Source organism: Brachypodium distachyon, chromosome 1 (genome assembly GCF_000005505.3).
Source record: "Brachypodium distachyon strain Bd21 chromosome 1, Brachypodium_distachyon_v3.0, whole genome shotgun sequence".
NCBI classification, from domain to species: Eukaryota; Viridiplantae; Streptophyta; class Magnoliopsida; order Poales; family Poaceae; genus Brachypodium; species Brachypodium distachyon.
Genome location: NC_016131.3, coordinates 31,967,550 through 31,981,206, shown reverse-complemented (window position 1 = coordinate 31,981,206; position 13,657 = coordinate 31,967,550). Strand labels below are relative to the sequence as shown.

At 44.5% G+C, this 13,657-nt stretch overlaps 1 protein-coding gene across 1 annotated transcript; it reads left to right on the top strand.

Annotated features, from left to right (window-relative positions):
- The first annotated feature begins 5,357 nt into the window (after window positions 1-5,357).
- LOC100828144 (protein MONOCULM 1) lies at window positions 5,358-7,848 on the top strand. The gene has a single exon (XM_003560543.4). The coding sequence runs from the start codon at window positions 5,688-5,690 to the stop codon at window positions 7,182-7,184; it is 1,497 nt and encodes a 498-aa protein (XP_003560591.2). The 5' UTR covers window positions 5,358-5,687; the 3' UTR covers window positions 7,185-7,848.
- Window positions 7,849-13,657: the final 5,809 nt, after the last annotated feature.

Genomic DNA, 13,657 nt, shown 5'->3' with positions numbered 1-13,657 from the left:
TGTCTTGTAGTACGATTGAGTTGTTGCTGCTCAGGAGCGCATGTTGGGAGTTAATGGTTCTTGCTGCCTTGTTGTATGTGCTAGCTACGTGCAAGGTATCTATTCATGGGTATCTCAGAATAGTTATTCTGCAATTGGATCCAGAATAGCTGACCTGTTTTGCACACAGAAATGCTTGACGGAGTTGTCTAGAAGGTAAAAAGAACCATGCATCACCAATATTTTATGCACAATAATGCATATTTGTGCCTCATTATGGTCATCAGGTGAGCGTGGACGGTGGAGGACCCTACAATATATAGAAATAACAGCGCAGAGCATCCCTTTTCTTGTAGCGCCATATATATCACTCTTTTGATGCACACTGAAAGTTAATGGATATTCGAACTGTTGATGATGACTTGATCTCATGACGTTTCGATTGTTCTACACTTCAAAGCAAGTACTGTACTTGATTGGTTCTGTCTGTGGTATAAACAAAGAAAAATTGTCACGAAGAGCTATAGAAAAACTTTCTTTTTCGCAAATGTGACCATAGAAAGGTAATCTTGAACACTGGCACACACTTCGTTTAACGGCTGGTTCGCTTCCCGGTGCACATAACAGTTGTACTAGTTTTGAATTTGTGTGAGCTCCTAGCTTTCGTAATCTTAGTTAGGTGCTTCTTATTATTAGTTTCTTGCCCCTTAAGTGAGGTTTGAAGGCTGTTATCGAGTCCAACCATCGCTTGCTATCTGGACTACATTATCTCGTAATTTCATATTTCATTTGGTTATGAGTTAATCATTTCCCACCGGTTTCAATTATTATTGTGTACAAATAGAACCCGGTGAATGCTTCTTCTTAGCACACTATATATATGCATATGGTGTCTGCTTCTGCACACATCCGCTTTCCTCAAACTCAAACACGAGTACGGCTCAGATTACACCATACCCCAATCGGTAAGGAGATCATGCAATGGTCAATTAGTATTTTTTTAAAGATAAACTTGACGAAGAATCAAGCAGGCCGCGAGGACGCTAGGGAGGGAGACGGCGGCATGCTGCGAGGGCGAGGACGAGGACGGTGCTGGAGGAGGGAAGCAGCTGCGCGCTACCGCGAGGAGGACGGCATCGGCAGAAACAACTGGTTCGGGGGTGGGAAAACTGGGAGATGAGAAAAATCAGATTTTCTTTTTACCAACGTAAAAATGTCTTATGGTATCCTTTTGAGTTTTGGATGGGGCGTACCAAAACAAGCCTTGTATGCATAACTAAAGATGTACTCCTTTCGATACATAAAAAATGTCGCTCATTTTGTACTAAGTTATTACAAATTTTGTACTAAGTGAACGACACTTTTTATGGATCGGAGGGAGTAATAACTAATAAAACTTGTGCTAACAATTGTACCTACACAGGATAACAAACCCTACACTTGAGTGCATGCATGCTCGTAGTCCTAGGTGTAAACATTACAAATGAAATGCTCTCTTTTGGAACACTTGAGGATGTTGCCATCCTACAACAACCCTTCTTCCTCTTCTTAAAGTAGAATATACTCCATGACATCTAAGACCCTCTTTCTTCCAAGCTCCTCCCTTTCACCTCACCTTTTCCCTTTCATGTCATACATTAGTATACATCATCATGCATCACCATACGTACATGCAGGAGCAAGAGCTGTTCTGTTTCGCACCTGTGACTACCTGATGAACATATTGGAGCATACTTGGACCTTGACTTTTGAGCCTTCGGACAGGAAGATTTGAAAGATGTATGTTTTGACTTCTGCTTCATTCATATGTTCTCGTTGTTGGGAATTGGGCAAAGAGAGTTGTTGGGAGGGACCTGCAGATCGATGGGACTGAACTGTAGCATGTGTCCAGAGATACACACGCGCACACTCATTCTCTCAGTACTGATGAATAAACAAGACCATTCATGGAAGGCCGTGGTGTTACCATTGGCTAAAAGATAGTTCAATTAGGAGTAAGAAACTTGCAAGGGTGACCACCCTTTACTCTAGAACCAGCCTATCTGTTGCATTCCATGAGATGTCGAGTCTCTGACACAAACCACATGGAACAGATGCACTCATATCCAGTTCAGCCATTGGCTTACTTTGCGAGTTAAGGATTAGATTAGGGGGAGTGAATGAAAGAGAAAATATATAAAGAAGACTACAATTAAAAAAAGGTGGCAGCAACGTACAAACAATATGAGTGTGGGGCCGTATATCTTTGGGGATTTTATTTGTGTCAACTATTTATTCTGATGCTTGGGCTAATCCTTTGTTTATGTCTCTTTTGACATTATAGTACCACCTTTGGTCCCCCTTGTGTTCTTGAGTATGCATGCATGCATGCTCCCCCTCCTAGCTTTCCCTTCTCTTCCTTCAATTGCACTCAAGATCACTCATTCACTCCTAATACTCCTTGACCCCAAGCAGCTAACAACTTATCTTTCCCTAAACCCTCTATCTCTCTCTACACATATAATTTTAATAGCTGGTTCAAGAAGGGAGAGAGAAAAGCAGATGCTGCATGCATGGGAGGGGTTAGATTTTGAAACATGTCAACTCACTGCATTTGATGCACGTTGTAGGCCGAGAGAGAGGGGGGGGGGGGGAGCCACAGGCTTTGCTTTTTCCTGTATGGTTTTTTTATTCTACTGGCTGTGTGTTGCTGCCTGCAAGATGGAGAGAGATGGAGCGAGCCGGCCGGTTCTGCCTGTTGCCTTCCTCACTTTGGGCATTTCTCTCTCACTGCTGAGAGGCCTTTGCCAATTTCTCTAATCATCATCGATCGACCTCTCTTTCTCTGTCCTGATGGATGCCACTACTGCCCTTGCAGGGGCAGAGGCAGGATAGAGCAGATTCCTTTGCTGTTCTGCCCACAAGTTACATACGAGAACTCACAAGTAGTAGTAGCGGCAGCAGCAGCAGCCTAGACCCACACTCGTACTATACCTGCCTGCCCTTCACACATGCACAGATCTTTTCCCCCTTGCCACAAGGGATAAGATTTCTTTACATCTTGTTTCCTTTGTTTTGTTCTCCGTCTCTCTCATAAGGCATACTATGCAATGCATAGCTAAGAAGTTGTACAAAATTTTGTGAGGGGGGGCGGGAAGCAAGGGATCTGGTAGCTAGCTTGACACAAATCGATGCACATGACCCTTTTGGAGGGTAATGATGAAGTGCAGGTGGAGACGATGATGGGTTTCCTCATCTGGGGACTGAGACATTCCATCCAAAGCTGGGTGTGCCCAATGCCATGCCTCCTCACACCCACAGCTAGCTATAGCATCTAACCCTCCCCCTTTGCTCCCCTCCTGCAATATTCCATTTGTTTGCTAATGTTTTGTATCAAGATGCCCTTGATGTGAGTGCTCACTGCCTCCTCCACCTCTCATCATGCATATACATGTACTCATGTACGCTAGCTATACTGTGCATTGTGTGTATTGTATTGCTTCTCCTAGCTAGCTACAACTATTACATGTGGTATTGATCCCTTCCTACCTTGAGTTTGCATGCATGAGTTATGAGTAGGTGTGGTACTCCAAGTACTCCTTGCCAATCAGCTGGGGGAGGGGAGGAGAGGAGCCGCCTGTGTGGTGTAGCTTGCTAGCTGGGTAACTTACTTGTGGTGACATGCATGCATGTGTATGCAATGCGCTCCACTGACACATGCAGGGTCAGGTGTGGGTGTGGTGTGCCATAGCTCTTCTCCTGGCTTGCAAGTAAGTTATCTCAAGGCCATCAATGAAGATCCCACCAAGGGACAAAACATGAGATGGTTGGAGACTTGGGCATGTCTGGTCTCTATTCACCCATTTAAAGCATTGCGTGTGTGTAGAGGGAGAGATTGTAGCCGTCCAAACCGTCAGAAAACTATAATATGTATGCTTAATATTTTGATCCGCAGGATATAGGAAGAGGAAAAAATAATGCAAGATTGCGATGTCATATCCATTTGATCCCTACATGAATTCGTTTTCATCAAAGTTTGTTTGATTGCACCATAGGTAAAACAAAGAATCCCAAGAGGTTGGAGTGGATGGAAAATTTCCTATGAGTAGTACGAATGAATCCTTTGGAAAAAATCCTGTATGATCTACAAATCAAACGACCAATGTAGGGAAAATTCTTAAGGATTTCAACCCTTCAAATTTCCTATGACAATCCTTTGAATCAAATGAGCCCTTAGTAGCTAGAACTTGTTCAGAGTCTCTCATCTACTGCCTCCGTCCTCTCTTTTTTTTGTTAACGGGGCATGGCTATGGGTGCACAAGTCCCCGACTCCACCCACAAGCCTATTGCTATGGTGTTGCCATAGTTACATTGTGTGGCTACCCCTTTATTATATAGGACCCGGATTACTAGTGTCTAACACAAACTCCACCATGTATCACAATTACAACACCAAGTCCACATAACCTAGCACAGTACAAATTATTATTCGATGCAAGCTCAACAATGTTCGATGGGAATATCGCATGAAATGTGGATGTGGTGGATAAGAGTATGCATGCATGTGGTTATTTTTGTTTTGAAAATTATTTTGCGGTAATTTTACGTACACTATATGCTGGCCGGTTATGTATAAACACAATATATACGACGAAATTCCGTGAGCACACACCGTCTTACATAACTCTAAAAAATATATGCGCTAGGAGTATGTACTCACTCCGTCCACAACTAAATGTACTTCTAGGTTTTAGCCTGAGTCAAAGATATTAAAGTTTGACCGATTTTTATTAGAAAAAAGTAGCAACACTTATTACAGTAAATTAATATCATTAGATACATTTTGAAATGTGGATTCATAATATACCGATTTGATGTCATATGTATTGCTAAATCGATTATTCAACAAAATTGGACAAATCTTTTTTTTTACATAGAAAAAACCCTAAGAGTACAATTATTCGTGGACGAATGGAGTACGTAGTAGCTAGCTAGTTAAATTAGAAAAGACTGATTCTAGCTAGCTAGGGCCCGTTAATTTAGGCTTTCTAGGAGGTTAATTGTACTAGTATATATACACTTGAAATCACTCAAAACACTGGAGACAATATATCCAGCGATGAGCACACCACTCCACCGCAAAATTCCCCCTAGCAATATATAGCTCTAGCTTAATTAGCTCCCTACTGCCATATATCCATCGATGTAGGTAGCTAACCTATGACTATGAGCCAATTACGCCGTGCCGTATGAACTTCGCTTGTGAGCCCACCAATCAATTTGGAATGTTTCAGATTCCCCTCGCGCTTAGCCGACCCCAAATCACCCCCCGGCCGGCTCAGTCCACGGGATAAAAGACAACACCACCACCTTTCCCCTCACTTCCCCTTCTACTCCTACGACAAACAGAAAGAGAGAGGAATCGTGATCAGGAGAGAAAGCACCGGCCGTACCAAGCAAAAGCAAAATACCTACTACTCACTCTCCCCATCTCTCATCTGTGAGTTTGCACAGTGCATCTAGTAATAGGCTATGGCTGACAGCAGTGGTGGTGATGGCGCTGCTGCTGTGTGTTCTCTCGCTCGCTCACTCACTCACACAAGCTAGCATAGCATAGCATAGCATAGCATACTTGTGTATTTTTGGCAGATGATGTCCTGTCAAGGAAGCTGCTGTGAGCCCAGATGCCGCTGGACGTGCGCGCTCGTCCCTATTAAACCCCCCTTGCGATGCGCGCCCTCATGCCGCTCCTCCGTCTTCCCCACCTCCGGCCGCTCCTCACGCTCCTAGCCGCCGCCGCCGCGCGCCGGCGCCAAGCTAGCGGCGAAGATCGAAGAAGAAGAAGATCGGCGGACGTCATGCTCGGCTCACTCCACTCCTCCTCCTCCTCCTCTGACACCGACACCACCACCAACAACAACAACAGCGGCGGCGTCGAGGCTGCCGCGCAGGGCGGCATAGGGCACGCTCTGCAGCAAGCCGCGGCGCCGCCATCAGCGCGGGACCTCGTGCTGGCGTGCGCCGACCTGCTCCACCGCGGAGACCTGGCCGCGGCCCGGCGCGCGGCCGAGATCCTGCTCTCGACGTCCTCCCCGCGCGGGGACGCCGCCGACCGCCTGGCGTACCACTTCGCGCGCGCGCTGGCGCTCCGCGTGGACGCCATGGCCGGGCACGTGGTGCCATTCGCCAGCAGCTCAGGCTCCCCGCGCCAGTCCTCGGGTGGGCCGGGCGCGTCGGCCGGCCCGTACCTGGCCTTCAACCAGATCGCGCCCTTCCTTCGCTTCGCGCACCTGACGGCGAACCAGGCCATCCTGGACTCCATCCCCGCCGGCGCGCGCCGCGTGCACATCCTGGACCTGGACGCGGCCCACGGCGTTCAGTGGCCGCCGCTGCTCCAGGCGATCGCGGACCGGGCCGACCCGGCGCTGGGCCTCGGCCCGCCCGAGGTCCGCATCACGGGCGCCGGCGCCGACCGCGACGCGCTCCTCCGCACGGGCAACCGCCTCCGCGCCTTCGCCCGCTCCATCCGCCTCCCCTTTCACTTCGCCCCGCTCCTCCTCTCCCAAAGCACGAAGCACCAGCAAGAAGACTCGGTCGCCGGCTCCGGCTCCGGCTCGAGCCACGCGGGCTCCGGCTCGAGCCAGCAGCTGGTGGAGCTGCACCCGGACGAGACGCTGGCCGTGAACTGCGTGCTGTTCCTGCACAAGCTGGGCGGGCAGGAGGAGCTCGCGGCGTTCCTCAAGTGGGTCAAGGCCATGGCCCCCGCCGTCGTCACCGTGGCCGAGAGGGAGTCGTCACATCCGACGGCCATCGAGCACCCGGCCATGGCCATGGGGATCGACGGCAGAGAGCAGGACGAGCTCCTGCCGCGGCGAGTGGGGGCGGCCATGGACCACTACGCGGCGGTGTTCGAGGCGCTGGAGGCCACGGTGCCGCCGGGGAGCCGGGAGAGGCTGGCGGTGGAGCAGGACGTTTTGGGCCGGGAGATCGAGGCCGCGGTCTCCGGCGTTGGGGGAAGATGGCGTGGCGGGCTCGAGCGGTGGGCCGCAGCGGCACGGGCCACAGGGTTCGCGGCCCGCCCGCTCAGCCCGTTCGCCGTGTCGCAGGCCCGGCTGCTGCTCCGGCTGCACTACCCGTCGGAGGGGTACCTCGTCCAGGAGGCCCGCGGCGCGTGCTTCCTCGGGTGGCAGACCAGGCCGCTGCTGTCCGTCTCGTCCTGGCACTAGCTAGCAGTAAGTACTTACGTACTTGGCGCACTCTACTGTGTCCATGCATGCATGCACACCGGAGACGACGACGGCGGCCAGTGGCCTCCTAGGGTTTGCCTGCTCGATCGATCACTACGACCCCATATATAGAGCTAAATTATATATGAACATCTGAGTGCATTAATTGGTGCCATATTAATATTATTGGCTGCTTAATTGCTGGTACTCTACTTAGTAATTCAGATTCGATCAGATCGATCTCGTGGCCGGTGATTTTGGAGAGAATGAATTAGTTGGATCGATTTGAAAGGAAGGAACCCTAACCCTAGCTAGCTATCAGCTGCATGATGTGTTCATCTTTCATTTGCTGCTGTTGGTTTGTGTTATTACTGTTGATTTAAGAGATGAAGGCTAGCTATGCACATGCGCGCGGATATCGCATTGGAGGAAGTGAAGAGAGCTTCGACGTTAAACTTGGTGAGGATACTACTAGTAGTACAGTGCTAGTTCCAAATAATTAATTGCATCCATTTTCTCTTTTTAATTACTCTTGCTAGCTTTGTTAATTAGTTAATTTCTGTCTCACTAGTTCCTCTTGGACCTGTATACGTACATGGGTTATTGTTTTAGGGAGATTTTGTCTATATATTAATGGGACCTAATGCACTAGTGTATTTGTTAATTTTGTTATGATGGTTTGTTGCCATTGCTTCTCAAAATTATTCTGTTATTTAAGTGAGGCGTGTGATCTTGCAAAACAGATCCACCACGTACTTTTTGTGGCCATCAATTCTTTTATATTCATGTGCATAGTTTAATTTCTCGGGCATGGAGGTCAGAAGGATCTTCTAGCTCTATAGATCACCTGCATAGCTTCATATATAATCCTACATTTGACTTGAATGTTGGTGCTTGAGATGCCGTTGTTTCTATTATAACTAATCATGCGTGCTTTGGCAGCACTAACCATAAACTAGCTAGTGTCCACTAATTAAGTTGTTTCTGTGGGAGTAATGATCGTCACTCCTGTGGTGTGTTGCAACTTGCAACAGGCCACAGATTATATATGCAATTTTTATAAACGATGCTGCTAGTGTTTTTTTTTGTATGATATGCCATTGGAAAAAAGAAAGATGTGTCTCCTTGCCTGCTCAGGGAGAATGGGGTTTGTGTTCTTGTTTTCTGTGTCTCATGCTCCATATATGCTGGTAAGCTGTCTTTGGGAAGGCATGCATGGCATGATCCCATGCATCAATGCCACCCTAATCCATGCCTCCTGTCCCCTCAAACAAAATCATGGGATTTCTCAAAACCAGGCCACCACTTTTGGTGGCCAACTTGCTCCCCCTTAATCTCTCTTTCTCTCTCTTTGCCCCTCTTTATCTTTCTACTTGCTGTGTTGGTTGCTTCTCTATCAGAAAAGATCATTCCCTTTTGGAAGGACCCATGTTCCTCTCTGTCTCTCTCTAGATCTCTCTCACACACTGTTGCCTTGGGATCATTGCATGCCTACTTGATTCCTTCGCTAGATGCTTGTTTCTCTTGTTTAAATAATTAAGCAGTGTTTTTGCGGGAAAAATAATTAAGTAGACTAATGTAAGTCCTGCAGAGTAAATAATATAATAGTATTTCGCCTACATATATTTGTTATTATGGCTCTTCATGTCTATTTACTCGAGCATTTTAGACGGCATCCTATTTTTCCTCTCTTTACCATGATAGCCAGCTCTTTTTAGTTCCAGTATATGATCATGCTGGATCTTTTTTTAGGATACATTTTGTTAGAACCAAATCTAGTTGTGCTCACGAATGAACCAAATGTTGATTGCTTGTAGCTAGCCTTCACCTCCTTTTCGATATATATGGTTGTAAGAATTAGCTTTTTGGAGCATCATATTTAGTTAACTTTACTATTTTAAAGTTTCCACCATGCATGGGCCCGGTTCTTTATGTTGACAATCTTTTTCCACTTGGTTACAGCAAAATATGTATTTATTCTTAATCATAATAGGGGTTACATCTAGATCTAGTACACCGTAAAAGTGAAAATGGATAGTAGTATATCTTCTTGTAGCAACACATAAGCATGGGCCAATGGGCCGTACATGTACTCTACGGATAAAATTGAGGTCAGGGGCCAATACTGAAAAAAAAGGTCCTTGTTCTTAAAAAAAGGAAAAAAGAAAACGGTCCTTTGTTATTTTAAAGAATCATTAAAAAATGATTTATGTCTTGTCTTCACATCAGAGATCTTGTGCCGAGCCCCAATTTCTGATTCTTCTCAAATTGCATCTAATATATATATACGACCTCCCCTAGAACACTGCATTAGTAGGTCTATCATTTTTAGGTCTGTTTTTGCTTTTTTTCCACATAAACGTACAAATTTTAGATGTAATATTTCTCGGTCCCTTGTTGTTTCCCTTCTTTTTTCTTTTGCCGTTACCCATGCTGTTTGTACTAAAATGACACATCTAAAAATTAATCTGCACCTCTAGTGTTAAAAGGTGCATCTGTGTATTTTTTTTAAATGATATTTTTTAAATTTTTGGGCTGCACTAGTAGTTTCACTATGTGTACTTGTGTTGTTGCAGAATTTTGGTCTTTTTTTTGTGTAGAATGGTTAAAGAAAACCATCTGTGTTCTAGTATATGTTTTTAGACATTTGTACTCTGTGCGCTCCAAATTATAGGGCGAATAATAGGACTCGTTTTTTTTTCCGGGGAGGGGGGGAGGGAATATGACCCTTAAGACAAGGGTTTGACCACCAATTACTTTCTGATATGTAGTGTATGTGACAAAAAATTAATTTTTGAATATGAACCCAATGCCATAACTTTTGTACGACATAAAGCGCATACTAAAGTGTCAATCCCCTTGTTTTAATGAATTCTTATACGCCATATAATATGAAACGGAGGAGGTAGTATATATGGGGTTAAAGGAGAACCACATGTTCGAATCCAGCGCCCTCTCGAGAGCGAGACTAAGTTCTAAGGAAAAAATAATTGACTGCACGATAGTTTGCTTATATATTTCTAAACATTTACCCACAAACAATCTTTTAAGGAAAAGGTGGCAAAGATATTCTGCCTGGTTAATTATACCGTTAATTAATTATCTTCCATCCAATGTGGATGAATGTGACACAAAAGTTTGGCAGAAGATAATAAATGCATTTGTAGTATATATCTACCCCTCTAATGATCACACTCATATATGCAGCATTCGTTTGGCTCTTGCGTGGCCATGGCATCTCGTCTGTCACTCGTTCCTAGTATATATGCATGCATTTGTCCAAGCTATATATGCATATGATGTAGGGGTATCATAATTATCCCAAGGGACAATGTCAGATCACATCGATCGGTTCTAAAGTCCAAACTAGCTCAGTATAGCTCAACGGCTACCTAGCTATATATATATAGCTTGCTTGCTTACAGATCGAGCAAAAAAAATACAGCACACACATGCATGAAAAGGAATGCTCGACAAAACATACATGTGTTTACGAAGACCCTTGTTGAAAAGCTTATTTCTGCTCTTACCAAGCAATGCAGAAAAGTTTGTTAGGAACTGTCGGTCGATCATCGATATAGCGCGTAGCGTAGTACTCCGATTATGTAGGCCTTCGGTTTAGCCCCTGGATTTTGTGAGTTCGTAGGGGCATCTATTTAACTGAACATTTTGGAGCCATGTCGATCGATGTTACCGGCGCCGGACGGACATTAATTGATCGGCTTCAATCGTCAACGTCCAATGAATATATATGTATGTGTGATCTGGGGGAGTTCTTTGTCAACTACTCCTAGCTAAATGATTGCTTATGTTACTAGCTAGATAGCTTTGCTAGCACGATCTATTGGTCGAGCTAGCTAGGTAGATCGCCCAACAGCTTTCTAGCTCATACCCCGTCGATAGTGACACCTCTGGGTGTGTTTGGATGTGGTACATAAGCCTTTCGAAATTAAGAGGAAGAAAATGTATGGTGTCCTTTTTAAAATTGATTTTGAAAAGACGTATGATAAAATGAATTCGTCCTTCTTGCAACAAGTTCTGCATATGAAAGGTTTCGCTCCAAAGTGGTGTGAGTGGATTGCTCAGTTTGTGCAAGGGGAAAGTGTCGGGATAAGGGTTAATAATGATATTGGTCATTATTTCCAAACCAAAAAAGGATTAAGACAGGGTGATCCTTTGTCCCCGATCCTTTTTAATATTGTTGCCGATATGCTTGCTATCCTCATTACAAGGGCTAAGGAGGATGGCCAAGTTGGGGGTCTCATCCCTCATCTGGTTGACGGAGGTGTGTCTATTTTACAATATGCTGATGATACTATTATTTTCATGGAGCACGACTTAGAGAAAGCCGTTAATATGAAACTAATCCTCTGTATTTTCGAACAACTTTCGGGACTGAAGATTAATTTTCATAAAAGTGAGTTCTTTTGTTTTGGTCAAGCAAAAGATGACGAACAACAGTATAAGCGTCTCTTTGGATGCGAGTCTGGGTCTTTGCCATTTAAATATTTGGGTATCCCTATTCATTATAGGAAACCCCTTAACAAGGAATGGAAGTCTATTGAGGACCGCTTTGAGAAAAAATTGGGATGTTGGCAAGGCAAGTTACTCTCATATGGAGATCGTCTTGTGCTTATTAATTCTGTTCTCACAAGTATGCCAATGTTTATGTTGTCCTTCCTTGAAATAACTAAAGGGGTACGGAAGCGTCTTGATTTTTATAGATCTAGGTTTTTTTGGCAAAGTGATGAACATAATCGAAAGTATCGTTTAACAAAGTGGAATATTATCTGTCGTCCTAAAGAACAACGGGGGTTGGGGATCGAGCTTTTGGATACTAAAAATGTGTGTTTACTCAGAAAATGGCTGTTTAAGCTTCTTAATGAGGAGGGTATGTGGCAACAGTTGTTACTTAATAAATACCTTCATTCTAAAACTCTTTCTCAAGTTCAGGCTATGGCCGCTGACTCCCCTTTCTGAAAATGACTTATGCGAGTTAAGACGGCTTTTTTCAATCGTGGTTCCTTTATTGTTGGGAATGGAATGACCACTCGGTTCTGGGAAGATACTTGGCTTGGTGATATACCTCTTGCCCAGCAATATCCATCATTATATAATATTGTGCAACAAAAAAGTGTTTTGGTTGCAACTGTTCCGTCATCTGTTCCTCTGAATATTGGATTTAGACGTACACTGGGATAAATGGATATCTTGGTTACATTTAGTCCACCGCTTGATGATGGTTCGCCTTTCTGCTGGTCCAGATTCTTTTTCTTGGAAATTTAAGACAAATGGGGTTTTTACGGTTAAGTCTATGTATAGGGACTTAGTGGATGGGAATATTGGTTTTCCTCAAAAAATATTTATGGAAGATAAAAATACCTCTGAAAATCAAGATTTTTATGTAGTTTCTTTATAGAAAAGTGCTGCTCACAAAGGACAATCTTGCTAAGCGCAATTGGGATGGGTGTAAACAATGTTGTTTTTGCGGATTAGAGGAGACTATCCATCACTTGTTTATATCTTGTCCTTATGCTTGTTTTCTGTGGCGAATTGTTCATGTTTCATTTAATTTGCCACCTCCAACCAATGTCACAAATATGTTTGGGAATTGGTTGAATGGTGTTGATAAAAAACTTAAAGCTCAAATTCGGATGGGAGTTTCTGCTGTTTGTTGGGCTATTTGGAATGGCCGTAATGACATTGTTTTTAACAATACTAGAGTGCTCAATTTTTTGCAAGTACTCTACAGGGCCACTCACTGGATCCGTTTGTGGTCTTATCTACTCCCTGTGGACCAGCGGGAGCTTTTGGTTACTGGGTGCAACCGTCTGGAAACGGTTACTCGGGATATCTTCAGCCGGGGTGGATGGCGGTTCACTAGTAGAATTCTAGCTACATGATGCATAGGCATTTTTGTATCTTTTATTCCGGTGGCTGATTTTTGTGTCAACCTTGAGTGACGCATAAGCTGTATTTCTGTGACACTGAACTTCGTAATAAAATGGCTGTGTGCATCGATTGATGCAGAGGCCGGGGTTTCCCCCCCTTTTCAAAAAAACATAACCCTTTCGAAAATTTATGGAGTTTTTTTGCGCATCGATCGACGGGCTAGAATGTATACTCCACAGGCCGGTTTGTGCTCGTGCAAGTAGTGTGTGCAAGTGCAATGAGATGACACTCACATCTGCAAACTGTGTAATCTGAACTTCTTGCTAGCTAGGTCTGAAACAAATTCTAGACTATATAGTATATATAAATTAATAAGTTCCACTCAGAAGACAAATTAATGCATGGTTGAAATTGGAGGGTATTGATGCTGTTATACACAGTTCCAGATCCTCAATAAGCTAGCCTATACCAGAGAGATACATAGTATACTTCCATATTTTTCACTCTTTAATTTCAGCAAAATTGAACTAAGAGTGCAAGGGAAGGAGCGAAATAACTTGCCTTGCAGGGTAGCCAAACAG

What these genes read in the sequence shown, in the direction of transcription:
- LOC100828144 (XM_003560543.4), top strand. Translation starts at nt 5,688, where the DNA reads ATGCGCGCCCTCATGCCGCTCCTCCGTCTTCCCCACCTCCGGCCGCTC.